The 27,964-nt window shown below is 38.1% G+C and overlaps 2 protein-coding genes and 2 long non-coding RNA genes across 10 annotated transcripts; all 4 read left to right on the forward strand.

The window, feature by feature from the left end:
- The first annotated feature begins 810 nt into the window (after positions 1–810).
- Positions 811–2,100, forward strand: LOC117481635. The gene is made up of 2 exons (XR_004555794.1): positions 811–902; positions 1,072–2,100. It is a non-coding gene; the product is annotated as an uncharacterized LOC117481635 (long non-coding RNA).
- An 857-nt stretch (positions 2,101–2,957) lies between these two features.
- LOC117481625 lies at positions 2,958–27,610 on the forward strand. Of its 4 annotated transcripts, none has more exons than XM_034129388.1 (5): positions 2,958–3,077; positions 3,271–3,657; positions 26,301–26,447; positions 26,586–26,635; positions 26,719–27,610. In XM_034129388.1, exons 1-5 carry the CDS (start codon positions 3,041–3,043, stop codon positions 26,830–26,832), a joined length of 735 nt encoding a protein of 244 aa, XP_033985279.1. In that variant the 5' UTR covers positions 2,958–3,040; the 3' UTR covers positions 26,833–27,610. The 4 variants fall into 4 exon arrangements, with proteins under 4 accessions (XP_033985279.1, XP_033985280.1, XP_033985281.1 ...); XM_034129389.1 differs by having other exon boundaries at positions 3,274–3,657; XM_034129390.1 differs by lacking the exons at positions 26,301–26,447; positions 26,586–26,635; positions 26,719–27,610 and adding exons at positions 3,790–3,933; positions 4,088–4,149; positions 4,319–5,292.
- LOC117481632 lies at positions 7,958–8,730 on the forward strand. Its single transcript, XR_004555791.1, has 3 exons — positions 7,958–8,089; positions 8,244–8,305; positions 8,475–8,730. It is a non-coding gene; the product is annotated as an uncharacterized LOC117481632 (long non-coding RNA).
- On the forward strand, positions 12,814–20,387 carry LOC117481624. Of its 4 annotated transcripts, XM_034129385.1 has the most exons (8): positions 13,364–13,420; positions 13,829–13,990; positions 14,129–14,178; positions 14,259–14,420; positions 19,029–19,424; positions 19,830–19,982; positions 20,121–20,170; positions 20,254–20,387. In XM_034129385.1, the coding sequence occupies exons 4-8, from the start codon at positions 14,417–14,419 to the stop codon at positions 20,365–20,367; spliced, it is 717 nt and encodes a 238-aa protein (XP_033985276.1). In that variant the 5' UTR covers positions 13,364–13,420; positions 13,829–13,990; positions 14,129–14,178; positions 14,259–14,416; the 3' UTR covers positions 20,368–20,387. The 4 variants fall into 4 exon arrangements, with proteins under 4 accessions (XP_033985275.1, XP_033985276.1, XP_033985278.1 ...); XM_034129384.1 differs by lacking the exons at positions 13,364–13,420; positions 13,829–13,990; positions 14,129–14,178; positions 14,259–14,420 and adding an exon at positions 12,814–12,881; XM_034129387.1 differs by lacking the exons at positions 13,364–13,420; positions 13,829–13,990; positions 14,129–14,178; positions 14,259–14,420 and adding an exon at positions 18,701–18,886 and having other exon boundaries at positions 18,961–19,424.
- Positions 27,611–27,964: the final 354 nt, after the last annotated feature.

The following is a 27,964-nucleotide window of genomic DNA, read 5'->3' on the forward strand; positions in this document are numbered from 1 at the left end:
CGTTTTTATTCGACACGACGCCCACCGCGGCCCCCTGCGGCCCCCTTACGACGGTCCGTTCAGGGTCATACACCACGGGGACAAGAGCCTGGTGGTGGACGTTGGTGGCAGGCCTGAGACTGTGTCCGTTGATCGGGTTAAGCCTGCTCACGTGGACGTTTCCAGGCCGTTGGAGTTGGCTCTGCCCCCACGTCGGGGCCGCCCTCCCATGGCCCGCCCCCCGCCCCCTGTGGGGATGCCCTCGCCCTCGTTGGCGCCCCTGCCCCTGCCCTCGCCTGCGGCCCCGCCCTCCTCGGCCCCTGTGGTCCGTACGCGCCGGGGTCGGGTGGTACTTCCTCCCAGGCACGAGGATTTTGACTATGGGTGAATTCTGGGGGGGCTTGTGTGGTGATTGACATTATTCACCCACAGATCTATGGGTTGGGGTATTGTTCCGCACGGACATTTTAGTGAACCGGACTTTCTGTTTCCGCCGGTTTTAGCTTCCCGGGCATGAAGTTGTTGACATGTGAGTTCAGATGCTAAATAAAAGTCTAGCTTGTTCTTTTGATACCCCGCCTCCGACTCCCGTCTCTCGGCACCACACCGGCCGTCTTTCCTGCAACGGCAGTTTTTCTGTATTTCCTCTATCCTGTAATATGACTTGATAGCTTTAAACTCCGCACACGGAGCTCTGATTGGTCAGCAGGCGGTGCTTTCACTGAGTTGATCTCTTAGCCTGCAACCTAACCTCCTCCCGAGGAGGTTAGCCGCTCAGCATAAGTTACCATGGAGATCTAGCCCGCTAAAAAGAGAACCAGCGTCGTAGGACCGGAAAGCCCGAGTTTTCCCTGAAGTCAGCCGGCTAAGCGAAAATCCGGCTTCGTAGTACAGGCCTCAGGATTCAAACAAGATGGGATCAGGTAATGAACACAAGACATTTAGGAAATGTACAAAGTCTACACTGATCTATAACAGCAACTTTTAGCAGTCATCTCCTCGTCAACAGTGGTTTCATATTTCACAGTTAGACATCTTTATTTATAACAGCAAACAATATTTCTAAATAACAAATGTCAAATGATCTCTCAGGATGAAGATTTGTGTTTCACACGAGTTGTGTTCCGAGCGAAGGATGGAAGAAAACAACAATAGACGGAAAATGGACAACAATATCACATTCACACTGTTTAGGCAGAAACAAACTAAAGTGCAAGGAGTTCAGATACAGAAGGTTTACATTCATGTGCTCAGTTTAAGTATTCAATCCCTCCTGCTTTTCTCTCAGTTGTTGTGCCAATCTGTTAGATCATGAAGTGTTGACATGTTTTATAAAGATTGGGTTTAGTGCCTCTTTCCCTGTTCTTACTGAAATCTTATTAATAAGCTGTGTGCAAACAAAATGTTATCATCAACTAACAAACTGCTCCTTTCCTTATTGATGAATGTGGTATCATTACATATATTTGAATCCTGATAAAAATGATCAATATAAGAACAAATAATAAATACATTGAAAGGATAGCAGGATGAACATTTCAGTATTCCAGAAAAACAGTAAAATTCTAAATATTTTAGATACATTTTACATAGCCTACATTTGATCCAAGTGAATTGACTTAATTCAGAATATTTCGCTCTTTCTCGTCGCTCTTTAACTATTGGATGTGCCAACACAATATTTGGATATTTTCTCCTCAACTAAGTTGCTGTGTCTAAAAATGTAATGTAACATTTAACATGAATTTATATCCAATGTGACATTATCAAAAACATTACCTCCTATTAATGTATTTTGTTTTTCGACTAAATATTATCGATTGAATGAAAGACCCTTTAGTAGACCATAATAATTAAATTAATCATTCATAATACAGGTTATTATTTAGGACTTCTGTTATTGGCATTAACCACAACATAATGCATCCAAATTCACTCATGAAAGAAATGTAATGTATTTCTTAATGTTTTCATTCTTTCCAAATTGAACTTTTTTGTTTCAGTTTGTTTTATTTCTTTCCACAACTCCAATAACAAGTTACATTTGATCAGATGTGCAGATCAACCTCCATGTGTAATTGTATTTCCTGTTTGTTGTTATTAAATACATTTAAACTTCTACTTCACATTTTTGACTGAAATTAATCGCTAACATTTCATCATGGTGTTTTATAATTATTGCTCTGCAACAAGACACACAATCTATTTTCAGACAATTTCCTGTTTTTATCTGAAATGGCTATCGGCCCCCACCCTTCACCAGTGGTCTGAGACAATTCAAAGTAAGCTTTACAGGAAACCCACAGTGACAAACATCCCCTCACTCGCTCAGCATGCAGAGAGACTGAAGCTGCAGATAGTGACCTGCTGAAGGTGTTGGTGGAATTAATCAGTGAACGCATCATAACTGTGAGATCAGATAACACGAGCTCTGGTTACACTGTGCAACAGAGCCATTGTTTGCAGACAGATGCAGAGAGTGGTTTCATACAAAGTCATATTCAAGATGTTCATCTGCACTGTTGAGTCTGAATAACATCTTCTGGCATTTTTGGATAGAACATTCATTGTTAAAAAAAAAAATGCTTCTTCTACTTATGTTTATATTTATCAATACTCTTTATCTATAGAGAAGAGTTTGGGCAGCTCAGAGAGGTTATGTGGTTCATTACATCAGAAGGAGAGATCTGACCCATTTTAAACACATCGTCCCTGTTTCCTCCTTGTTGGACAATGTTTTTCTTTTGCAAAAATCTCCAAAAACTGCTTTTGGGATAGCAGCGTTTAAAATAATGTTTTTATTTGTTTTTAGAGCAGACAATTGAAACCACACACACATATAATACTCACTCACAATCTATACCCCAAGCGGGTTTTGAACCCCCATCTCTGTGTCAAACGTGTGACTTTCACACTGGGCCACTTCCAGCGCAAAAAAAAAGTGTGTTCAGTTCAACGTGCCAATCACAACTGACATGTCCTTAAATAGAAAAGTCTGGGCAGGTCAGTACATCCAGCAGTAAGACCTTTCACGTTTTTCTTCATCAGGTCATCATCACAGATGGAAGGGCTCCGTATTTTTCTGGTCATTCTGCTAGGTAATATTTGGTAGACTCATTCAGTTTGAATATATTTTATTCATTGTGTTATATTAAATTAATGCGTTCATTGTCAGCGCTGTAATGAGCAGTAATCTGCATTTAGTATAGTGGGATACACTGTGTTACTCTGTTGTAATGCACACTCATCACATTTATATTAGATTTTGTGATTGCTTTCATTTTGCTGTAGTAGTATCATGCACTCATGACTGGACCTCTGGATCAGAGTTGGAGATGACAGTCAGACCAGGAGACAACATCACTCTCTACTGTGACTGCAAGTTATCATCCGGAGTATACATCGTGTGGTACAGGAACTGCTCTCATGAGAACCAGCCTTCTCTTGTCCTTAATGTAAAAGCATGGAGAAGATACTTTATGGATATCAACTATTCTCAGAATCCTCTACCTCATTTCCACTTTGTGAGAAACTCTTCCTCTGAGTCCTATGACCTGCTGATCATTAACATCACTGAGACCGATGAAGGGCTCTACTACTGTGGAACTGAACAGTTTAAGGTGGAGAAAAACAAACACATTTACACACATGGCAACATCTCAACAAGGATCCATGTCAGTGAGTATGCTGTTCTTACTAATCGATTTATCTTAATTGACAGTATTAAAAAAAGCTTCATCTACTAAATGAAATCTTTCAATTTTGAGGCAAACTGAGAACAATTCAAATGTAAATCTAGATATGTATTAGTTCCAGATTCCAGCTCATGCCCTGACCCCGGTGGACACATTTTGAACCCTGTTGTGACCTGGATGATGGTGCTCACTCCAGCCTTTACTATTCTCACCTCCTTGATTTCCTTTATTCTGGTGTATCTCTTCTTTCAGAAAACAGGTACTGTTGTCGCACAATTGTTTTCCCTACTATTGTTTAAAAGAAATTATGTCAAATCTATTATTTATACATAAAGGAAAGCTCTCATAGTGAACTATATTTTCATAGGTGCAGTCGGTGGTACTTTGTAATGTTGTTGTATTTTATTTTGCAGATAAGGAACCTCAAATTCTCCAGAAAAGACTTAACACCAGGATTCAAACAAGATGGGATCAGGTAATGAACACAGGACATTTAGGAAATGTACAAAGTCTACACTGATCTATAACAGCAACTTTTAGCAGTCATCTCCTCGTCAACAGTGGTTTCATATTTCACAGTTAGACATCTTTATTTATAACAGCAAACAATATTTCTAAATAACAAATGTCAAATGATCTCTCAGGATGAAGATTTGTGTTTCACACGAGTTGTGTTCCGAGCGAAGGATGGAAGAAAACAACAATAGACGGAAAATGGACAACAATATCACATTCACACTGTTTAGGCAGAAACAAACTAAAGTGCAAGGAGTTCAGATTCAGAAGGTTTACATTCATGTGCTCAGTTTAAGTATTCAAGCCCTCCTGCTTTTCTCTCAGTTGTTGTGCCAATCTGTTAGATCATGAAGTGTTGACATGTTTTATAAAGATTGGGTTTTGTGCCTCTTTACCTGTTCTTACTGATATCTTATTAATAAGCTGTGTGCAAACAAAATATTATCATCAACTAACAAACTGCTCCTTTCCTTATTGATGAATGTGGTATCATTACATATATTTGAGTCCTGATAAAAATGATCAATATAAGAAAAAATAATAAATACATTGAAAGGATAGCAGGATGAACATTTCAGTATTCCAGAAAAACAGTAAAATTCTAAATATTTTAGATACATTTTACATAGCCTACTTTTTGATCCAAGTGAATTGACTTAATTCAGGATATTTCTCTCTTTCTCGTCGCTCTTTGACTGTTGGATGTGCCAACACAATATCTGCATTTTTTCTCCTCAACTAAGTTGCTGTGTCTAAAAATGTAATGTAACATTTAACATGAATTTATATCCAATGTGACATTATCAAAAACATTACCTCCTTTAGATATATTTTGTTTTTCTACTAAATATTATCGATTGAATGACAGACCCTTTAGTAGACCATAATAATTAAATTAATCATTCATAATACAGGTTATTATTTAGGACTTCTGTTATTGGCATTAACCACAACATAGTGCATCCAAATTCACTCAAGAAAGAAATGTAATGTATTTCTTAATGTTTTCATTCTTTCCAAATTCTACTTTTTTGTTTCAGTTTGTTTTATTTCTTTCCACAACTCCAATAACAAGTTACACTTGATCAGATGTGCAGATCAACCCCCATGTGTAATTGTATTTCCTGTTTGTTGTTATTAAATACATTTAAACTTCTAGTTCACATTTTTGACTGAAATGAATTGCTAACATTTCATAATGGTGTTTTAGAATTATTGCTCTGCAACAAGACACAACATTCATTTTCTGACAATTTCCTGTTTTTATCTGAAATGGCTATCGGCCCCCACCCTTCACCAGTGGTCTGAGACAATTCAAAGTAAGCTTTACAGGAAACCCACAGTGACAAACATCCCCTCACTCACTCAGCATGCAGCGAGACTGAAGCTGCAGATAGCGACCTGCTGAAGGTGTTGGTGGAATTAATCAGTGAACGCACTGAACGCATCATAACTGTTAGATCAGATAAGATCTACTATTTTACACTTTGCAACAGGGCCATTGTTTGCAGACAGATGCAGAGAGTGGTTTCATACAAAGTCATATTCAAGATGTTCATCTGCACTGTTGAGTCTGAATAACATCTTGTGGCATTTTTGGATTCAAAATATTTTTTTAACAAATACATTTTTATTTTTACTTATTTTTATATTCATCAATACTCTTTTATCTATACATAAATATACATTCAAGTTACAATAACTTGTAATGAAGACAGGTATATTGGAATACACTTGAACTTATCAGGTTTTGCTGGGAAAAACAGAGAAGGGTGAAGGGATGCTGGTTGTGAACTCTCCTGACCTCTGGAGAAGAGTTAGGGCAGCTCAGAGACGTTATGTGTTTCATTACATCAGAAGGGGAGATCTGACCCATTTTAACAACAGCTGTTCGTTGGAAGGGGCTTGTTTAATCAAAGTAAAACAATCTTCCCTGTTTCCTCCTTGTTGGACAATGTTTTAAATTCGCAAAAATCTCCAAAAACTGATTTTGGGATAGCAGCATTTAAAATAATGTTTTTGTTTGTTTTTAGAGCAGACAATTGAAACCACACATACATATAATAATCACTCACAATCTATACCCCAAGCGGGTTTTGAACCCCCATCTCTGTGTCAAATGTGTGGCTTTCACACTGGGCCACTTCCAGCGCACTAGTTCTGTAGAGAACCACAGTGAGAAACATATCAGAAACATTGCATTCACCAACCTGCAGAGAAACAAATAGTCACACACTGAACTGAAGGTAAACCTTTAATATGAAACGGGATTACAAAATCAGGATACAAAAAAAGGTAACTCCCTGTTTCAGTTGTGTTAAAGAGATCTAAGGTTAAAGGATTATCGGTATGAGTTTGTCTTAATTCGGGAAACTTTTATTTTTCTTTGTTTTATTATTATTTTCTTTTTAATGCAGTAGGTACAAATATGATTTATAAAAAAATAAAATGATGTGTTTACTTTTAATTCATGTGTTGAACTTAAAAAGCATGTTAAAACTATCCTATTCTTTATGCCTAGCCTATAAATTAAGATAACACATTTCTGATTCAAAATATCTTAGTTTCTTTCCTCTGGTTACATTGTTCTATTGTCTTACAGAGCACGATTAAGTAAAAAAACATCTTATTGATATTTCTTCTCTCTTGTTTATAGGAATTGCATTTGATATGAAGGTAATTCAAAAGTACATGAGAGTAATTAGGTACTTTTATGTTGTGATACTTATATTATGTTACTGTTTTTTCATGTAACCAGTAATTGTAACACAATATATTTTTTAAAGTTCCCCTCCCAACCCTGAAATTGAGGCGATCTTTTAATCTAGTCTGTCTCTTTGATTCTAACCAATAGAAACAACGACAGAAAAAAATGTTCAGTTCAACGTGCCAATCAAAACTGACATGTCCTTAAATAGAAAAGTCTGGGCAGGTCAGTACATCCAGCAGTAAGACCTTTCACGTTTTTCTTCATCAGGTCATCATCACAGATGGAAGGGCTTCGTATTGTTCTGGTCATTCTGCTAGGTAATATTTGGTAGACTCATTCAGTTTGAATATATTTTATTCATTGTGTTATATTAAATTCATGCGTTCATTGTCAGCGCTGTAATGAGCAGTAATCTGCATTTAGTGTAGTGGGATACACTGTGTTACTCTGTTGTAATGCACACTCATCACATTTATATTTGATTTTGTGATTGATTTCATTTTGCTGTAGTAGTATCATGCACTCATGACTGGACCTCTGGATCAGAGTTGGAGATGACAGTCAGACCAGGAGACGACATCACTCTCTACTGTGACTGCAAGTTATCATCCGGAGTATACATCATGTGGTACAGGAACTGCTCTCATGAGAACCAGCCTTCTCTTGTCCTTAATGTAAAAGAATGGAGAAGATACTTTATGGATATAAACTATTCTCTGAATCCTCTACCTCGTTTCCACTTTGTGAGAAACTTTTCCTCTGAGTCCTATGACCTGCTGATCGTTAACATCACTGAGACCGATGAAGGGCTCTACTACTGTGGAACTGATCAGTTTAAGTTGGAGCAAAACGAACGACTTACTTTCACACATATTTACACAAATGTCAACGTCTCAACAAGGATCCATGTCAGTGAGTATGCTGTTCTTACTAATCGATTTATCTTAATTGACAGTATTAAAAAAAAGCTTCATCTACTAAATTAAATCTTTCAATTGTGAGGCAAACTGAGAAAAATTCAAATGTAAATCTAGATATGTATTAGTTCCAGATTCCAGCTCATGCCCTGACCCCGGTGGACACATTTTGAACCCTGTTGTGCCCTGGATGATGGTGCTCACTCCAGCCTTTACTATTCTCACCTCCTTCATTTCCTTTATTCTGGTGTATCTCTTCTGTCAGAAAACAGGTACTGTTGTCGCACAATTGTTTTCCCTACTATTGTTTAAAAGAAATTATGTCAAATCTATTATTTATACATAAAGGAAAGCTCTCATAGTGAACTATATTTTCATAGGTGCAGTCGGTGGTACTTTGTAATGTTGTTGTATTTTATTTTGCAGATAAGGAACCTCAAATTCTCCAGAAAAGACTTAACACCAGGATTCAAACAAGATGGGATCAGGTAATGAACACAGGACATTTAGGAAATGTACAAAGTCTACACTGATCTATAACAGCAACTTTTAGCAGTCATCTCCTCGTCAACAGTGGTTTCATATTTCACAGTTAGACATCTTTATTTATAACAGCAAACAATATTTCTAAATAACAAATGTCAAATGATCTCTCAGGATGAAGATTTGTGTTTCACACGAGTTGTGTTCCGAGCGAAGGATGGAAGAAAACAACAATAGACGGAAAATGGACAACAATATCACATTCACACTGTTTAGGCAGAAACAAACTAAAGTGCAAGGAGTTCAGATTCAGAAGGTTTACATTCATGTGCTCAGTTTAAGTATTCAATCCCTCCTGCTTTTCTCTCAGTTGTTGTGCCAATCTGTTAGATCATGAAGTGTTGACATGTTTTATAAAGATTGGGTTTAGTGCCTCTTTACCTGTTTTCAGGCAATTTCCTGTTTTTTTCTCAAGTTACCCATCATTCCCAATCCTCCTCCAGTAAAGTCTGAATCAAGTCCAAATATTTGTTAAGTTAGGGCTCATTCTTCTAAAGAGAATAAAATGTATTTTGTTAAAAGGATACATCATTTAAAAGCCACATGGCTATTGTTTGAATCAGGCACGTTATTTAAGGATGGCCTACCACACAGTTTCCTAGAATATAGAGTATAGAGTATAGAGCATGACAACAATGACAGCCAAGCCGACCTCAACCACATCGTGTAGGTCACACCTTGTATTCAGTTAGTATCGCAGGAAACTCACAGTGACAAACATCTTTAACTATATGTGACTATAGTTTCACTTTTTTGGGTGACCAGTTTCTGCCCTTAATGCGGAGGATGTTGATCCACATTGACAATCCCTAGACTATAATCATTATGTTAACCCCCCATATTGTGTCTATGAAAGGCAGGGGCTCTTTAAAGAAAGTTAGCTTCAGAAGAGCAGCATGAGAGATTTATGCAATAATTCATGTCCAAGTTTTATTCAAATGTGTCTGTAATTGTACACAAGAATCCCTAAAAAATAACTTTGAACTGCAAAAGATTTTAAAATGTAAATGCAGTGATCAATTATTCCACTGGGCTGTCTTCGTCACAGCGAGTACAGCAGATAACTTTTCAAAAATGTGTACTCACATGTGTGGTCACCAATATTTTCCATGGTTGCTTAGAAACAATGGGTGGCTCAACTTCCTAACAGTCTCAAATGATGTCACACTCCCCTACTGTTGTTGTTCTTGTTGTTTTTGCATGACTGAACCTGAAAAGGCTTTAAATGTATTAACTGCATAAATTGCTGGATTGAGAGAGACAGAGACACAGATTTGGTGTATTTGGTAGCATTTGAAAACCGTACACAAAGAGAGGGCTGGTGAATCTGTTTGCCACACCGGCTGAATGTGAAACTCTTCTGACCTCCAGTGGAGATGTGAAGTGATAAACTAAAAGAGCGCTGGATTAGGAAGACACCAAGCTGTCCCGAACAGCCTGAACAAGAAAAAAATGTCCATCTTGGTTTAAAACTGATTCATTAAAACAGCTGGACCTTTACATCATAATTACTACAACACATTTCTCTTCAAAAGAGGTTCCAATCAATCAAATGAAATGAAGACAATAAAAACGCCATTACTTTACATCTTATGTGACATTATCAAAAACTTGAACTTGAAATAAATATGATTTATTTAATGACAGAGCCTATAGCAGACCATAATAACGACAGTAACAATAAATGCATAATCCACTTAAGTATTTAGGACTGTTGACACTGTTAGTGGCATGGACCACACCAAAGTGTATTTAAATGAATTTGGTGAAAAAGCATATTGTATACTGAAGAAATGTTTTCCTTTATTATTTTCTTCTTAACATAATGGATGTCTGTTTTATTTTCTTCCACAATTTAAACTACAACTTAAACTTGATCAGATGTGCACATTGGACTCTATACAAAAAAACACCTGTTAGATGTTATGGAGTGTATAGCCTGTGAGCTAGTTGAGGCAGTCAACTCGAGGTACAATGACACACACATGTGACGTGCCTTACCCCCTCATACCACCAACCAAAAACATTCTCCTAAATCTGGTGCTCTATTTTACCTGCAATACTTGCCATCTCTCCCTCTGCATCGCCAATGCTGCTGCTGCCCTGCTTCTGCACAACTGCTGCTTTTCTGCCCCAGCATCGATCTCTAGGCTCCGGGGGAAAGTTATTTAATCATCACTCCTCTTATTCCATGTAAAAAATATCCTGGAGAGTGATGATGCTGGTGCCTAGATGCCTTACTATATGCTACTGTAAATAAACATTTCAAATGTGAGTGTCTGACTGAAATACAGTTTGGCTTCCGATTCACATTTTGACTGAATTCGACCTGTTACAATTCATAATGGATTTGATGATTATATCTCTCCAGACACAAAAGTTGTTTTCAGACAATTTCCTGTTCTATCTCAAACTGCTATCATCCCCCACATACCGTTCACCAGTGGTCTGAGACAATTCAAAATACACTTTACAGGAAACCCACATACATCCCCTCACACGCTCAGCATGCAGACAGACTGAAGCTGCAGACGAGTGGCCTGCTGAAGGTGTTGGTGGAATAGAGTTAATACAGTTGTTCTTAAATGTGCAACGCTTTGTTCACATGGTAGAAATTCCCACAAGCTTGAAAACAGTAGTCAGTGGTTTGGTTAGATGGTGATATTTATGTATATCTATAGAGTCAAGCCAAGCATCTGCAGCCACCTCAGCTACGTTTAGAAGTACAGGTCATATTAAATGATTTAAACATTTTTATTTCAAAGCCAACTTTTTGATGAAAGTAAAATAGTTAAATAAAATATATTGTTCTCTGTCCTTTGTCTTTGACTGATGGATGTGCCAACATAATATCTGCATTATTTTGTCTTAACATAATTGCTGTGATAATGCTAAATGTTTAATGTAACATTTTACATATATTTTAAGGTATTTCTGAGCTTTCGTCACAAACCGTGTTTTAGTCTAAATTCTATAATGAATGTGTTTTGTTATTTAGCTTGTTACACAATGTAAAGACTTTTAAAAATATAAAATATGACATGTAAATAATGTTATTTTTTTACATGTGTTTTTTAAATATTTGTTATATGTATGCTTTTAAAAGTCATCAACAGTAGCATCGTTTTCGAAGCATATATAACATTTAATTTCATGTACATAATGTTGTATGTGGTTGCCAATTTCTTTTTTGAATATATTTGGCAACATGGTATTAATCAAGATATTAATTTTGAACAATGAAATGAAATGTTTTGTATCTTAATGAGCTACCACTTACAAATCCATACCCCATGTTGTCCAGTATGTAAACTCAGTGTATCTGGAGTGGGGCAAATTGTGTCATCTGTGTGTCCCAGTTTTGTGAGTCCTCAATGTTGGTCAAGAGACGCATTTGAATAAAATATTTGAATGATGCAATATTGTGAAGGTGGATTAATAATTGAGTAAATCAAGATTAATTTCCAAGAACTTGATTGAGGTAAAAGCCTCTAGCCACAGATTGTCATTGTAGATCTGAAATGGAACAATGGCACTACAAAAGATGGTTTATTACTTATTTTGTTAAATCAAATGATTGGAGATACAATCAATATTGAATTTATTTCTGAAGATCCCTGATTAATATACTTACCACTGAGGTTTAAAATATGTCTCAGTGTTTAAAACTGGCAACAGGCTGACATGAAAACAAAAAATAAAATGACACGTTATTTAGTTTTAAATAATTTTGGTCTTTACCACAGCCAACATAAATAAATCTGTCTTTAAGAACAGCATATCTTCTCATTCAGAAAAACCATGCCACTGAGTCAAATGTTAGAGCAGTATAAACATGGCAAGCAAAACCATCTATTTGGAAACCCGTTGAACAGCATCACCTAAACAAGTAGGTAGTATTAAATATCAACTCCCTATATGATATCCTGATTATAACTTCAAACCCAAATACTGTCTACAGTATACATTATAACCTTTCAACTTTTCACATAAACCCCCCAAAACAACTTGTGTGAGCTATTGAAAGTTGGGTCCTTTAGACTTTGGAAGAGTTCTGCTTGCGATACAGGCCACTTACATTTTTCTTCGGAATAAAATCTTTATGGAAGAGGATGTGGCAAGGTTGGGTTTGTCAAAATCTGTAAATGATTTTCAGATCATTACCCCCTGATCTACAATAACCCCAAATGGCCATACAGTAGGATCCCTTAACATTGTCTTATTTGATGATTGTTAACTTCTCCACACCTCAGTTTGATGCTAAGGTTAATCCTTTTGTGGGCCTATATCTTATCTAGTGATCACATCAAAGCCAAGAATAGCATGTATATCTGGACCAACAGAAGACAAGAACTGAAACAATGTTTCCACTCAACCCAACCAATCATTGCCTTAACTTCCTTTAACGGAAAAATCTGCGCATGACGTGATATCTCTGAGTAAAACCTGTTTCACTTGTCTTTAACTCTTGGTCATCATCACACATGGACGGGCCACGTATTTTCATTTTCATCCTCTTAGGTTTTTATTTTGATACTATTTTTGGAATTAATTCATTACACTTCCATTTGGAATGATTCATTTTGACATGTTCATTTTATTTTAGATGGAATCTGCCCCTACCTTAATGTGAAAACACTGACTACATATGTTTGTTTTCCAGGAGTTGTATCTTTCAGTCATTGGACCTCTGGATCAGAGTTGGAGATGACATTCAGACCAGGAGAAAACATCAGTCTCTACTGTGACTGCAAGTTATCAACCGGAGTATACATCGTGTGGTACAGGAACTGCTCTCATGAGAACCAGCCTTCTGTCGTCCTTAAAAATGAATGGACACAAACCACAAACATTGAACGCGTACTTAATCCTCTCCCTCGTTTCTACTTTGTGAGAAACTATTCCTCCGAGTCCTATGACCTGCTGATCATTAACACCACTGAGACCGATGAAGGGCTCTACTACTGTGGAACTGTAAAGTTTGATGTGGCGAGTGCAAAAAAAAATTATTCGCAGACATCTTTACACAAATGGCAACGTCTCAACAAGAATCCGATTAAGTAAGTGTGCTGTTCCAGTTTTGTACCTGCAAGATATATGTGTGAGTGAAGTGTATGGAATCAATTGACTTAATGTTCATGGTACAGTACTGAAATACTGTAAACATTGTTACAAATAATGTTCTTAATTCTGGGGCTGCATGTTTCATCCATATGTATTTATTCTTTATTTTTGTGCATGGTGAGCTTTGGGATGATTCTACATTTCAGGCTCAAGCAATATTGATTCATACATTGCATTTGCTGGAATGAGTTAAAAGAAGTACAATACAAGACAAGCACAAGTTTCATTTGAGGGCCATACTGCATTATATTTCTTTGAATTAGCTGAGGGCTGATTCAAAATGGCCCGGGGGCCAAATGTGGACACCCCTGGATTAAGCTAATCGACAAAACTTTTTGTTTTAGACTCCAGTGAGCCTGATCACAATGAGACTTCACAAAACTGTGGTGTAATGCGAGACTGCAATGGTGTGTGCTGGATGCTGCTGTTCTCTCTGTGTCCAGCTGTTGCTGCTCTGTCCTCTCTCCTCTCCTCTCTCCTGGTGTACCACCTCTGTAAGAAAGAAGGTAACTAATGTTTATCTCACTTTTAAAGTTTAACTTGTAATGTCAGACATATCTGTGATAATTCATTGACAATGATTCTCTTCTCTTGATACTGTGTGAGTGTACCATGCTGTAATGATGAAGTATTGAATTCTGCAGCTAAAGAACTTCAAACTGATCAGCAAACACCTCAAACAAGACAAAATCAGGTAGGAGAAACAGTAAAATATAATCATGACACTAAATCTGAAAATGATTATAATTCTAAACAACAAATGTAACATTTAAGGATGAAGATGTGTGTTATGCTGCACTGGAAATTCGCCCGGCGTCACATAGACCAAAGAGGACGACAACCCAGAGTTCTGACTTCAGCACCTATTCTGCCATCAACACTTCTAGGATGTAAAGAGTTTGAACAACAGCACAAAGCAGAATCTATGACTGATGAGTAAGAAAATGTGAATTAAATACATTTCAGTCAGAAAACTCACGTGTTTCTTTGATATGTTTATTAGAAGCAGCATATAGTTTGACTTTGGTGTCTAGGCTCGGGCCTCATCACTCCACAGACTTACATAGCACATTGAGTGATGATTAGATAACTATCCCCTGAGCCTACAGGTGGGTGCTGGGGTGGAAGCTGGGGTGGTGGTGGAGCAGTGTCCGGTGCCTTGTGCAAGGGCAAATCTGAGTTATATAGGTTTAGGAGAACGTGTTTGGTTGGTTGTAAGAGGGACAAGGCACGTCACGTTTAAATGTATCATTGGTGCTTTAGTTGACTGCCTGAACTAGCTCGGAGGCTTCGCCCCATTTATAGTAGTTTTTAATTTGTAAAGTTTATACGTTGCAAAGTTCTCTTTATGTACTCTCTAAATTACTCTATTTCTAATTTCCTGACACCACTTAAAACATGCTGCTAGCTGGCTAGCTGCAGCATACAGTACAGTACAGCATGGTACTGTAGATGGTAACAATAACTTTTGTGTAAGGGTTATTCAAATGTGTCTGTAATTGTTCAGAATGCTGATGGAGTAAGATGTGAAGTAATAAACCAAAAGAGCGCTGGATGAGGAAGACAACAAGCTGTTCCGAAGATTCTGAACGAGACACAATGTACCATCTTGGTTTTGAACTGATTCCCTAAAGCAGCTAGAACTTTACATCATAATTACAATTACAATAACACATTTCCAAAATGAAATAAAACAATAAAATCAGCATTACTTTGCATCTAATGTGACATTAACAAAAACATAAACACCTACTGATATTTATTTAGTTTTCCATTCAATTATTTCCCTTAGGCAGCACATTGATCTCCATTGTTGTTGTAAAATATGTGAGTGAAGCCTGCAACCTAGTTCAGGCCATCAACCTGAGCTACAATGATACATGAACATGACGTGCCTGCACTCACCACCAACCAAACACGTTCTCCTAAATCTGGTGCTCTTTTTAAGCTGCCAGACTTGCCATCTCTCTCTGCTCTACTTCTGCACCACTGCTGCTTTTCTGCCCCAGCATCCACCTGTTGGATCTGGCGATTCTGTTATTTAATAAGCACTCTTTGTAAAAATGTCTTGTAGAGTGTAACAGTGGAACCTCAATGCCTAACCTTTGTATTATTTTGTAATAAGCATTTTAAATGTGAGTTGTTGTACAGTTCATCTTTCAGTCCACATCTTTGACTGAAATCGATTAGTTACATTCTATAATGGCGTTTATGATTCCATCTCTGCAACAAGACACCAAAGCTGTTTTCAGCCCCCACGTACCCTTCACCAGTGGTCTGACACAATTCAAAGTAAGCTTTACAGGAAACCCACAGTGACAAACATCCCCTCACTCACTCAGCATGCAGACAGACTGAAGCTGCAGATAGTGACCTGCTGAAGGTGTTGGTGGAATTAAGTTTAGTTTTTTGATCAATGTTTAAGTTTATTCTGAAAAGTGGTAGATTTTGTTCACATGATAAAAGTCTCCACAATCTTGAAGTCAGAGGTCAGTTTCTTAGATTCTGTTATTTATGTATAACTTCATCAACCTCAGCTATGTTTAGAAGTACAGTTTATTTTTGAATCTGTCATATCAGTGACCACATCATAACTGTGAGATCAAATAAGACGAGCTCTGGTTGCACTTTGCAACAGGGCCATCGTTTGCAGACAGATGCAGAGTGTGGTTTCATACAACGTCATATTTAAGATATGATGTTTATCTGCATTGTTGAGTCTGAATAACATCTTGTGGCATTTTCGGATGGAAGATCTTTTGTTGCAAAATAGTATTTTCACTTAATTACCTTTGACTTATTCAAAGGTAACTCATAGTTATCAAGTCTTGATTTATCTTTATACACACCTACATTCCATTGAAATAATGAGGCTGGGAATATTGCAAAACAGGTTATGCTTGGAAAAACAGAGAAGGATGAGGGGATGCTGATTGTGAACTTTAGCCTCACCGGCTACAGGTGAAACTTTTCTGACTTCTACTGGAGAAGGGTTAGGGCAGAAAAGAGAAGTTATGTGTTATACTACATTAGCTGGGATATGCAAGTTGACCTAGATCAGAAGCTCACCTACCGGGCAAAGATCATCACAACCAATCTCAGGCCAGATTTGATCACTGCTCCCAGTACTAGGATGGGTAAAAAGCAGAGAACAAATGTCACTGTGTGTGCTGTGTGCTCTGCATGTGTGACCATTAAAGAGGGTTTCATCCCTCCAATTCTATCATGTGGTCAACCTCACCAAAGTCCTTGTACATCGTTTAATTAACTGAACAATGGGAGGCTGCAGTCGATGAAGCTTTTAAAGTACTCGGTTATAGCAGCCGAGGCAGTACAGCAGGGATGGAAAACGCAGGTTCTCCCAGTGGAGGACGGCTGCAGAGGCTTTGTAGCCAGATAAACCACGAGGCTTCTTCAAAGCATGGGGGTCTGAGGGCAGGCACTCCGACAGGCCATCAAGTCACTGGGAGAAGCAGCTGACCAAAGTAGCAACTGGCTGTGGCTGAAAAGGAGAGATTCCATCTGGGCTGCAAAGTAGTAGAAGGGGTAAAAGCGGTGTGGGGGGGCTCACCTGGGACGCCAGGTGAAACCGTTGAGCCCTCTGGAGATGTTGTGGGCCTATCAACGAAACACTGAGGAAAGAGGGTGCCCACCTGATGACCCCAATGGTGTTATTACCCCTTTATCTACTCAAGAACTCAAGAAGGTGCCAATTATTATAAGGGATTTAAAAATAGATCAAATCCTATGAGCTCAACAAAGTAGGGGCCGATCTGACCCATTTCAGCAAAAGCTGTTCTTTTCAAGGGGCTTGTTAAATATATCTTAAAAAGTGTGTTTTCTGCTTCCTCATTGTTGGACAATGTTTGAAATTCAGAAATTCGCAAGTTGAAATCGACATGAAACTGCTTTTGGGATGGCAGCGTTTAAAATGATCAGATTTTTGTATTTAGAGCAGAAAATTGAAACCTCACATAATAATCACTCACAATCCATACCTCGAGTTGGCCACTTTCACACTGGGCCGTCTCAAGCTCTGGGAACTGATTACAAAATCTATTAATGTGGAACATTTAAGGTGCAACAACAGTCAATCCAAAAAATCCCTCTTATTTTTGTATGTGAGCAAGTGAATGTCATCAGCACATGAGGAAGCTCAAACAGACATACAGACCTTCAAAGGACTGCAGAGCCTAGCATGCAGTCATACTGAAGATGTACACTCGTGGCCCGTTGAACTATAAAACCAAGCCGTTAGCTGAAATAGCATACAGCCCTATGTAATAAACAAAAGTTTTAGAAAACCAGTCATGGTTAATTGAGTGAAGACATTAGCAGTTGTATATCTTACAGCAGTCAATAACTGTCTAACTCTCAGCTAAGCCAGCTCAAAACAAACTTGTAACACTGTACCAAACCTATACACATTGCTGGTTGGTATAGTATTTATATTCAAATATGAGCCTACATTTTTTTTAATTAATAACACGATCTGTGAGCCGATGATTTTTTGTGCTTTTATTCATATTAGCTGTAGCCAAAGCAGCAGCTACAGTATGATGATTACTTTACTCTTTGACCAGGTGACATTATGGAAGGCGAGCGGAGTGTTTCCATAAGAACAGAACAACAGTGGTAGCCAAGCAGATCACAGCTTATGTGCAAGGTCTCTGCACACACTGGGCTACACACTTAAGTTGTTTTTACGAATTCAACGCTCCTGTATTGTACATATTGTTGAGGTCTGATGATGAAACATGTCCAAATTGTGAACTTTGAAGAATAAACAAAATAAAGTCTTGATTCCTGGTCCATTAAGTTAAAGGGGTTAATTGGGGATTCAACACATTTCTTAGAGCAGGATCTACTTAATATGATCCATTTGACGCGTTTATTTTATTTAAGCAGGGAAAAAGCATAGGGATCCATGCCCTCTGTTAGAAGTTACAGTATAGTAACAAATGAGGCAGTCTTTTGTTACTGTACACAGTAAAGACATGCATTTGATCCTTTACTTTAGTCCTATTGGAGGATGTTCAACTTGTAGCAATTGTGCATCATTATGTCCAAGTCTATAACTCTGAAATATTCAAATATACAGTGTAAGTCCTTTGTGTGAGGTACTACTCAAGTTTTTTTAGGCTGTAATCTATCGTGTAAATGGCTACATCTCAGTTAGACGCTGAGGTTAATCCTTTTTAGGACTATATCTCCTCTAGTGATCGCATCAAACCAATAGAAAACAAGATCAGAAAAAAATGTTCCACTCAACCTGCCAATCACCATCTATACTTCCTTTAATGGAAAAGTCTGCGTAGGACATGACACTGTTTCGCTTTGCTCTAACTCTTGGTCTTCATCACACATGGACAGGCTGCACATTTTCATATATGTTCTCTTGGGTAATTATTTTTGATTTATTAATTACAAATCCATTTGGAAAGAATTGGTATTTACCTTCTCTTTATGTTTTTAGGAGGAGGAATCTGCCCCTGCTGTAATGTGAAACCCTGTTCCACTGAGCCTATTGTGTTTGTTTTCCAGGAGTTGTATCTTTCAGTCATGGTTGGACCTCTGGATCAGAGTTGGAGATGACAGTCAGACCAGGAGAAAACATCAGTCTCTACTGTGACTGCAAGTTATCAACCGGAGTATACATCGTGTGGTACAGGAACTGCTCTCATGAGAACCAGCCTTCTCTCGTCCTTAAAAATGTATGGACACTAACAAACATTGAACGCGCACTTAATCCTCTCCCTCGTTTCCACTTTGTGAGAAACTTTTCCTCTGAGTCCTATGACCTGCTGATCATTAACACCACTGAGACCGATGAAGGGCTCTACTACTGTGGAACTGAAACGTTTTATGTGGAGAGTGAAAAACAAATTATTCGCAGACATCTTTACACAAATGGCAACGTCTCAACAAGAATCCGATTAAGTAAGTGTGCTGTTCCAGTTTTGTACCTGCAAGATATATGTGTGAGTGAAGTGTATGGAATCAATTGACTTAATGTTCATGGTACAGTACTGAAATACTGTAAACATTGTTACAAATAATTTCCTTAATTCTGGGGCTGCATGTTTCATCCATATGTATTTATTCTTTATTTTTGTGCATGGTGAGCTTTGGGATGATTCTATTTCAGGCTCAAGCAATATTGATTCATACATTGCATTTGCTGGAATGAGTTAAAAGAAGTACAATACAAGACAAGCACAAGTTTCATTTGAGGGCCATACTGCATTATATTTGTTGAATTAGCTGAGGGCTGATTCAAAATGGCCCGGGGGCCAAATGTGGACACCCCTGAATTAAGCTAATCGACAAAACTTTTTGTTTTAGACTCCAGTGAGCCTGATCACAATGAGACTTCACAAAACTGCGGTGACTGCAATGGTGTGTGCTGGATGCTGCTGTTCTCTCTGTGTCCAGCTGTTGCTGCTCTGTCCTCTCTCCTCTCCTCTCTCCTGGTGTACCACCTCTGTAAGAAAGAAGGTAACTAATGTTTATCTCACTTTTAAAGTTGAACTTGTAATGTCAGACATATCTGTGATAATTCATTGACAATGATTCTCTTCTCTTGATACTGTGTGAGTGTACCATGCTGTAATGATGAAGTATTGAATTCTGCAGCTAAAGAACCTCAAACTGATCTGCAAACACCTCAAACAAGACAAAATCAGGTAGGTGTAACAGTAAAATACAATTATCATGACAATACATCTGAAAATGATTATAATTCTAAACAACAAATATCATATTTAAGGATCAAGATGTGTGCTTTGCTGCACTGGAAATTCGCCCGGTGTCACATAGACCAAAGAGGACGACAACCCAGAGTTCTGTCACCTATTCTGCCATCGACACTTCTAGGATGTAAAGAGTTTGAACAACAGCACAAAGCAGAATGACTGATGTGTAAGAAAATGTGAATTAAATAAATTTCAGTCAGAAAACCCACGTGTTTCTTTGATATGTTTATTAGAAGCAGCATATAGTTTGACTTTGGTGTCTAGGCTCGGGCCTCATCACTCCACAGACTTACATAGCACATTGAGTGAAGATTAGATAACTATCCCCTGAGCCTACAGGTGGGTGCTGGGGTGGAAGCTGGGGTGGTGGTGGAGCAGTGTCCGGTGCCTTGCTCAAGGGCAGATCTGAGTTATATAGGTTTAGGAGAATGTGTTTGGTTGGTTGTAAGAGGGACAAGGCACGTCACGTTTAAATGTATCATTGGTGCTTTAGTTGACTGCCTGAACTAGCTCGGAGGCTTCGCCCCATTTGTAGTAGTTTTTAATTTAATTTAAGTTTATACGTTGCAAAGTTCTCTTTATTTACTCTCTAAATTACTCTATTTCTAATTTCCTGACACCACTTAAAACATTCTAAAAGCTAGCTGCAGCATACAGTACAGTACAGCATGGTACTGTAGATGGTAACAATAACTTTTGTGTAAGGGTTATTCAAATGTGTCTGTAATTGTTCAGAATGCTGATGGAGTAAGATGTGAAGTAATAAACCAAAAGAGCGCTGGATGAGGAAGACAACAAGCTGTCCCGAAGAGCCTGAACGAGACACAATGTACCATCTTGGTTTTGAACTGATTCCCTAAAGCAGCTGGAACTTTACATCATAATTACAATTACAATAACACATTTCCAAAATGAAATAAAACAATAAAATCAGCATTACTTTGCATCTAATGTGACATTAACAAAAACATAAACACCTACTGATATTTATTTAGTTTTCCATTCAATTATTTCCCTTTGGCAGAACATAACAATGGCAGTAACAATGCATCCATTATACACCTAATTATTTAGGACTGTCGCAACTGTCTGAAATTGATTCATGAAAACATTTTATACTGGCTATATTCTTCCTTTATTATTGTATTCTTTACAAAATAGATGTGACTTTTCCCTTCCACAATTACAAGTTAAAATTGATCAGATGTGCACATTGATCTCCATTGTTGTTGTAAAATACGTGAGTGAAGCCTGCGACCTAGTTCAGGCCATCAACCGGCGATTCTGTTATTTAATAAGCACTCTTTGTAAAAATGTCTTGTAGAGTGATAACAGTGGAGCCTCAATGCCTAACCTTTGTATTATTTTGTAATAAGCATTTTAAATGTGAGTTTTGTACAGTTCATCTTTCAGTCCACATCTTTGACTGAAATCGATCAGTTACATTCCATAATGGCGTTTATGATTCCATCTCTGCAACAAGACACCAAAGCTGTTTTCAGCCCCCGCATACCCTTCACCAGTGGTCTGACACAATTCAAAGTAAGCTTTACAGGAAACCCACAGTGACAAACATCCCCTCACTCACTCAGCATGCAGACAGACTGAAGCTGCAGATAGTGACCTGCTGAAGGTGTTGGTGGAATTGAGTTTAGTTTTTTTGATCAATGTTTAAGTTTATTCTGAAAAGTGGTAGATTTTGTTCACATGATAAAAGTCTCCACAATCTTGAAGTCAGAGGTCAGTTTCTTAGATTCTGTTATTTATGTATAACTTCATCAACCTCAGCTATGTTTAGAAGTACAGTTTATTTTTGAATCTGTCATATCAGTGACCACATCATAACTGTGAGATCAAATAAGACGAGCTCTGGTTGCACTTTGCAACAGGGCCATCGTTTGCAGACAGATGCAGAGTGTGGTTTCATACAACGTCATATTTAAGATATGATGTTTATCTGCATTGTTGAGTCTGAATAACATCTTGTGGCATTTTCGGATGGAAGATTTTTTGTTGCAAAATAGTATTTTCACTTAATTACCTTTGACTTATTCAAAGGTAACTCATAGTTATCAAGTCTTGATTTATCTTTATACACACCTACAGTACATTGAAATAATGAGGCTGGGAATATTGCAAAACAGGTTATGCTTGGAAAAACAGAGAAGGATGAGGGGATGCTGATTGTGAACTTTAGCCTCACCGGCTGCAGATGAAACTGTTCTGACTTCTACTGGAGAAGGGTTAGGGCAGAAAAGAGAAGTTATGTGTTATACTACAGCTGGGATATGCAAGTTGACCTAGATCAGAAGCTCACCTTGAAGCAGTCAATAACGGTCTAACTCTCAGCTCTAAGCCAGCTCAAAACAAACTTGTAACACTGCACCAAACCTATACACATTGCTGGTTGGTATAGTCAGTGGCGGCCGGTGGTCTTTTTTTTTGGTGGGGCTCTTGACGTACCGTAAGTGACCTACCCGGGGGGTCCGGGCGGTTTCCCCCCGGAATTTTTTTTCGAGAAATGACCCCTTAAATGATGACTTCTGGTGATGTTAGAGGGGGGGGGAAAGGAGAAATCGAGGCTTAAAAATATGAGAAGACTGATCAATACCTCCATAATCTTCAGTGTGGAAAATATTATTTATCAACCTGAACATCTACTACTTTACCAGGAATTTGTGTTCTCAGAACTGGTCTGTTTTTTTCTTTCTTAAAACTGTTCATGTTTTATGAACCAACACCTTCACCAAGTAGCTTTACAGTGAACTGCATGTGAGATATAAAATTAATAGCATCTTTTCAGTAGCATTAATTATAAATATTTAAGTGGTTCAATACAAGTCACTACAGCATTTCAAACTGAACTGTGAATAAATGCAATTTAAAAAAAATAACCACAGCACAAAATGTCATAAATTGTGTTTTTTCTTTGTTTCTCTGAGGATTATTTACAAACAGGCTTATTTACATATAGCAATAACTCAGAAATGAAAAAGCTACATCGTCTAACACGAACAACCAGTTAGCATAATGATAATATATGTGTTATGTACAATGTAACTGGCAAGGCTAGAGCAAGAAAGAACATAAAGTTTGCAAAAGGTTTAAATAACTTCAAGTATCTGTCTTCAGATTACGTGGAGGTTTTAGTCCGATGGGAAGCAGATTTTAAGCGACACCGAAGATAAACCAAAAATGTGGTGGAGCTGCAAACCGTGTAGTGTTGCTGGGACAGAACAGGAGCTATAACCGTTGGAAAATACATCACAGACAATGCAACAAACGTGGAGACAGAACAATCACTTCTGTGATAAATGCCCACTTATTAATAAACTTCTAACAACCATGGGAAACCTCCTCTCTACATATAAAGTGATATCCAAGCATGGGAAACAAAAGACAGCATTTACCTGTTTGCATCCAGCTAGCCAAGCCTTTCTTGTGTACCAGCTACTTGTGAAGCCTCGTGTATACATTTTGTCTTTTTCACGAGATTGCTGCGATATATTCAAATCGGGTTGGTCCGGTGCAAGGTCTTTAAGCAACAATTTATCTGCCAAACTTCTCCTTTCGAAAGGATTGGAGATTAGCTCTTGAACAGAATTAGGCGGGGACCGAGGTCCGGAGACTCCACCTGCACACGAAGCCATCCTCATCAACTACTGCGTCAACCGGATACGAGTCACTGTCCAAACTACTCACAGACTGCACTGGGCGCTGACATTGGCGCCCGGTGACCGTCATCTTTGACGACGCTGATTGGCTGAAATTATATTTTCGCGGCATAGTTTACACGTTACAGATAGCAACAGTCAGCTGCTGGTGGCTGCTGCTGCACTGGTTGAAGGCTCCTCTCTTAGCGCCCAGACGAGAGAAGGTGCATGGGCAAGGCCAGGCAGGAAACATGTGACTTATCAGTAACTTTAGACATCGTAACACAATTTTAAACGAGATTTTATTGTAGATTATACATTTTACTGATACCAATTATATAATATTTACCTTGTTCATTAAAAATAAAAATAAAAACATATATATTTTTTTAAACATATATATTTTTTTTAATTTTAATTTTAATTATTATTTATTTTTATTTTTTTCAATATGGGAAGAGGTGGGGCGGCGCCCCTAGCGCCCCTATGGACCGGCCGCCACTGGGTATAGTATTTATATTCAAATATGAGCCTACATTTTCTTTAATTAATAACACGATCTGTGAGCCGATGATTTTTTGTGCTTTTATTCCTATTAGCTGTAGCCAAAGCAGCAGCTATGATGATTACTTTACTCTTTGACCAGGTGACATTATGGAAAGCGAGCGGAGTGTTTCCATAAGAACAGAACAACAGTGGTAGCCAAGCAGATCACAGCTTATGTGCAAGGTCTCTGCACACTCTGGGCTACACACTTAAGTTGTTTTTACGAATCCAACGCTCCTGTATTCTACATATTGCTGAGGTCTGATGATGAAACATGTCCAAATTGTGAACTTTGCAGAATAAACAAAATAAAGTCTCGATTCCTGGTCTATTAAGTTAAAGGGGTTAATTGGGGATTCAACACATTTCTTGGAGCAGGATCTACTTAATATGATCCACTTGACGCGTTTATTTTATTTAAGCAGGGAGAAAGCATAGGGATCCATGCCCTCTGTTAGAAGTTACAGTATAGTAACAAATGAGGCAGTCTTTTGTTACTGTACACAGTAAAGACATGCATTTGATCCTTTACTTTAGTCCTATTGGAGGATGTTCAACTTGTAGCAATTGTGCATCATTATGTCCAAGTCTATAACTCTGAAATATTCAAATATACAGTGTAAGTCCTTTGTGTAAGGTACTACTGCAAGTTTTTTTAGGCTGTAATCTATCGTGTAAATGGCTACATCTCAGTTAGACGCTGAGGTTAATCCTTTTTAGGACTATATCTCCTCTAGTCATCACATCAAACCAATAGAAAACAAGATCAGAAAACATGTTCCACTCAACCTGCCAATCACCATCTATACTTCCTTTAACGGAAAAGTCTGCGTAGGACATGACACTGTTTCGTTTTGCTCTAACTCTTGGTCATCATCACACATGGACAGGCTGCACATTTTCATATATGTTCTCTTGGGTAATTATTTTTGATTTATTAATTACAAATCCATTTGGAAAGAATTGGTATTTACCTTCTCTTTATGTTTTTAGGAGGAGGAATCTGCCCCTGCTGTAATGTGAAACCCTGTTCCACTGAGCCTATTGTGTTTGTTTTCCAGGAGTTGTATCTTTCAGTCATGGTTGGACCTCTGGATCAGAGTTGGAGATGACAGTCAGACCAGGAGAAAACATCACTCTCTACTGTGACTGCAAGTTATCAACCGGAGTATACATCGTGTGGTACAGGAACTGCTCTCATGAGAACCAGCCTTCTCTCGTCCTTAAAAATGTATGGACACAAACCACAAACATTGAACGCGTACTTAATCCTCTCCCTCGTTTCCACTTTGTGAGAAACTATTCTTCCGAGTCCTATGACCTGCTGATCATTAACACCACTGAGACCGATGAAGGGCTCTACTACTGTGGAACTGAAACGTTTGATGTGGAGAGTGAAAAACAAATTATTCGCAGACATCTTTACACAAATGGCAACGTCTCAACAAGAATCCGATTAAGTAAGTGTGCTGTTCCAGTTTTGTACCTGCAAGATATATGTGTGAGTGAAGTGTATGGAATCAATTGACTTAATGTTCATACAGTACTGAAATACTGTAAACATTGTTACAAATAATTTCCTTAATTCTGGGGCTGCATGTTTCATCCATATGTATTTATTCTTTATTTTTGTGCATGGTGAGCTTTGGGATGATTCTATTTCAGGCTCAAGCAATATTGATTCATACATTGCATTTGCTGGAATGAGTTAAAAGAAGTACAATACAAGACAAGCACAAGTTTCATTTGAGGGCCATACTGCATTATATTTGTTGAATTAGCTGAGGGCTGATTCAAAATGGCCCGGGGGCCAAATGTGGACACCCCTGGATTAAGCTAATCGACAAAACTTTTTGTTTTAGACTCCAGTGAGCTTCATCTCCAGGAATGTAAGTTAACGGGAGACTGTAGAGTGTGCTGGATGCTGCTGTTCTCTCTGTGTCCAGCTGTTGCTGCTCTGTCCTCTCTCCTCTCCTCTCTCCTGGTGTACCACCTCTGTAAGAAAGAAGGTAACTAATGTTTATCTCACTTTTAAAGTTTAACTTGTAATGTCAGACATATCTGTGATAATTCATTGACAATGATTCTCTTCTCTTGATACTGTGTGAGTGTACCATGCTGTAATGATGAAGTATTGAATTATGCAGCTAAAGAACCTCAAACTGATCAGCAAACACCTCAAACAAGACAAAATCAGGTAGGTGAAACAGTAAAATACAATTATCATGACAATACATCTGAAAATGATTATAATTCTAAACAACAAATGTCATATTTAAGGATCAAGATGTGTGCTTTGCTGCACTGGAAATTCGCCCGGCGTCACATCGACCAAAGAGGACGACAACCCAGAGTTCTGTCACCTATTCTGCCATCAACACTTCTAGGATGTAAAGAGTTTGAACAACAGCACAAAGCAGAATATATGACTGAGGTGTAAGAAAATGTGCATAAAATACATTTCAGTCAGAAAACTCATGTTTTTCTTTGATTTGTTTATTAGAAGCAGCATACTTTGAGTTTGGCTTCTTGGCTCGGGCCTCATCACTCCACAGACTTACAGAGAACATTGCAGGCGAGCCTACAGGTGCAGGCAGCAATGTAAAGGCAGCAGCAGCATTAGCGAGGCAGAGACAGATAGATCTGAGTTATATAGAGCGGCAGGTTTAGGAGAATGTGTTTAGTGGGTTGTAAGAGGGACGAGGCACGTCACGTTTGAATTCATTGGTTCTTGAGTCGACTGCCTGAACTAGCTGCAGGCTTCGCCCCATTTGTAGTAGTTTTTAATTTTTCCAAGTTCATACGTTGCAAAGTTCTCTATATTACTCTCTAAATTACTCCATTTCTAATTTCCTGACACCACTTAAAAAAGCTAGCTACAGTAGTACAGCATGGTAGATGGTAACAATAACTTTTGTGCAAGGGTTATTCAAATGTGTCTGTAATTGTTCAGACAAAAGAATACCTAAAAATAATAAAATCAATTTGAATGGCAACAAATATGTAAATGTAATTGCTGTCCCAGCTATTCCACAAGTAAAATTGACAACTGTTCAAATAAAAAATGTCTGCTTACATGTGTGGCCACCAATGTTGTCTTTAGTTTTATTATTTAGTTGTATTTGTTGTTGTTGTTTTTACATTATTGTTCCTCAAAGATTATTTAAATAAACCTGTATAACATGGCTTAATCGAGTTGCTGTACTTGATAGCACTTGAAAAGCGTACACAGAGTGAGGGGGGGGGGGGGGGGGGGGAATGCTGATGGAGTAAGATGTGAAGTAATAAACCAAAAGAGCGCTGGATGAGGAAGACACCAAGCTGTCCCAAAGAGCCTGAACAAGACGCAATGTGCCATCAAGGTTTTAAACGGATTCACTAAAGCAGCTGGAACTTTACATCATAATTACACTTACAATAACACATTTCCAAAATGAAAATAAAACAATCAAATCAGCATTACTTTAGTTTACATCTAATGTGATATTAACAAAAACATAAACACCTACTGATATTTATTTCCTTT

Source organism: Trematomus bernacchii, unplaced genomic scaffold, assembly GCF_902827165.1.
Source record: "Trematomus bernacchii unplaced genomic scaffold, fTreBer1.1, whole genome shotgun sequence".
In the NCBI taxonomy this organism is placed as follows: domain Eukaryota; kingdom Metazoa; phylum Chordata; class Actinopteri; order Perciformes; family Nototheniidae; genus Trematomus; species Trematomus bernacchii.

Excerpts from the sequence above, each read along its gene's own strand:
- LOC117481625 (XM_034129388.1), top strand. The coding sequence starts at position 3,041 with ATGGAAGGGCTCCGTATTTTTCTGGTCATTCTGCTAG. Across the intron at positions 3,078-3,270 it reads TTTTCTGGTCATTCTGCTAG|TAGTATCATGCACTCATGAC; the intron begins GTAATATTTGGT and ends ATTTTGCTGTAG. Across the intron at positions 3,658-26,300 it reads CTCAACAAGGATCCATGTCA|ACTCCAGTGAGCTTCATCTC; the intron begins GTGAGTATGCTG and ends TTTTTGTTTTAG.
- LOC117481624 (XM_034129384.1), top strand. The coding sequence starts at position 12,845 with ATGGACGGGCCACGTATTTTCATTTTCATCCTCTTAG. Across the intron at positions 12,882-19,028 it reads TTTCATTTTCATCCTCTTAG|GAGTTGTATCTTTCAGTCAT; the intron begins GTTTTTATTTTG and ends TTTGTTTTCCAG. Across the intron at positions 19,983-20,120 it reads CCACCTCTGTAAGAAAGAAG|CTAAAGAACCTCAAACTGAT; the intron begins GTAACTAATGTT and ends TGAATTCTGCAG.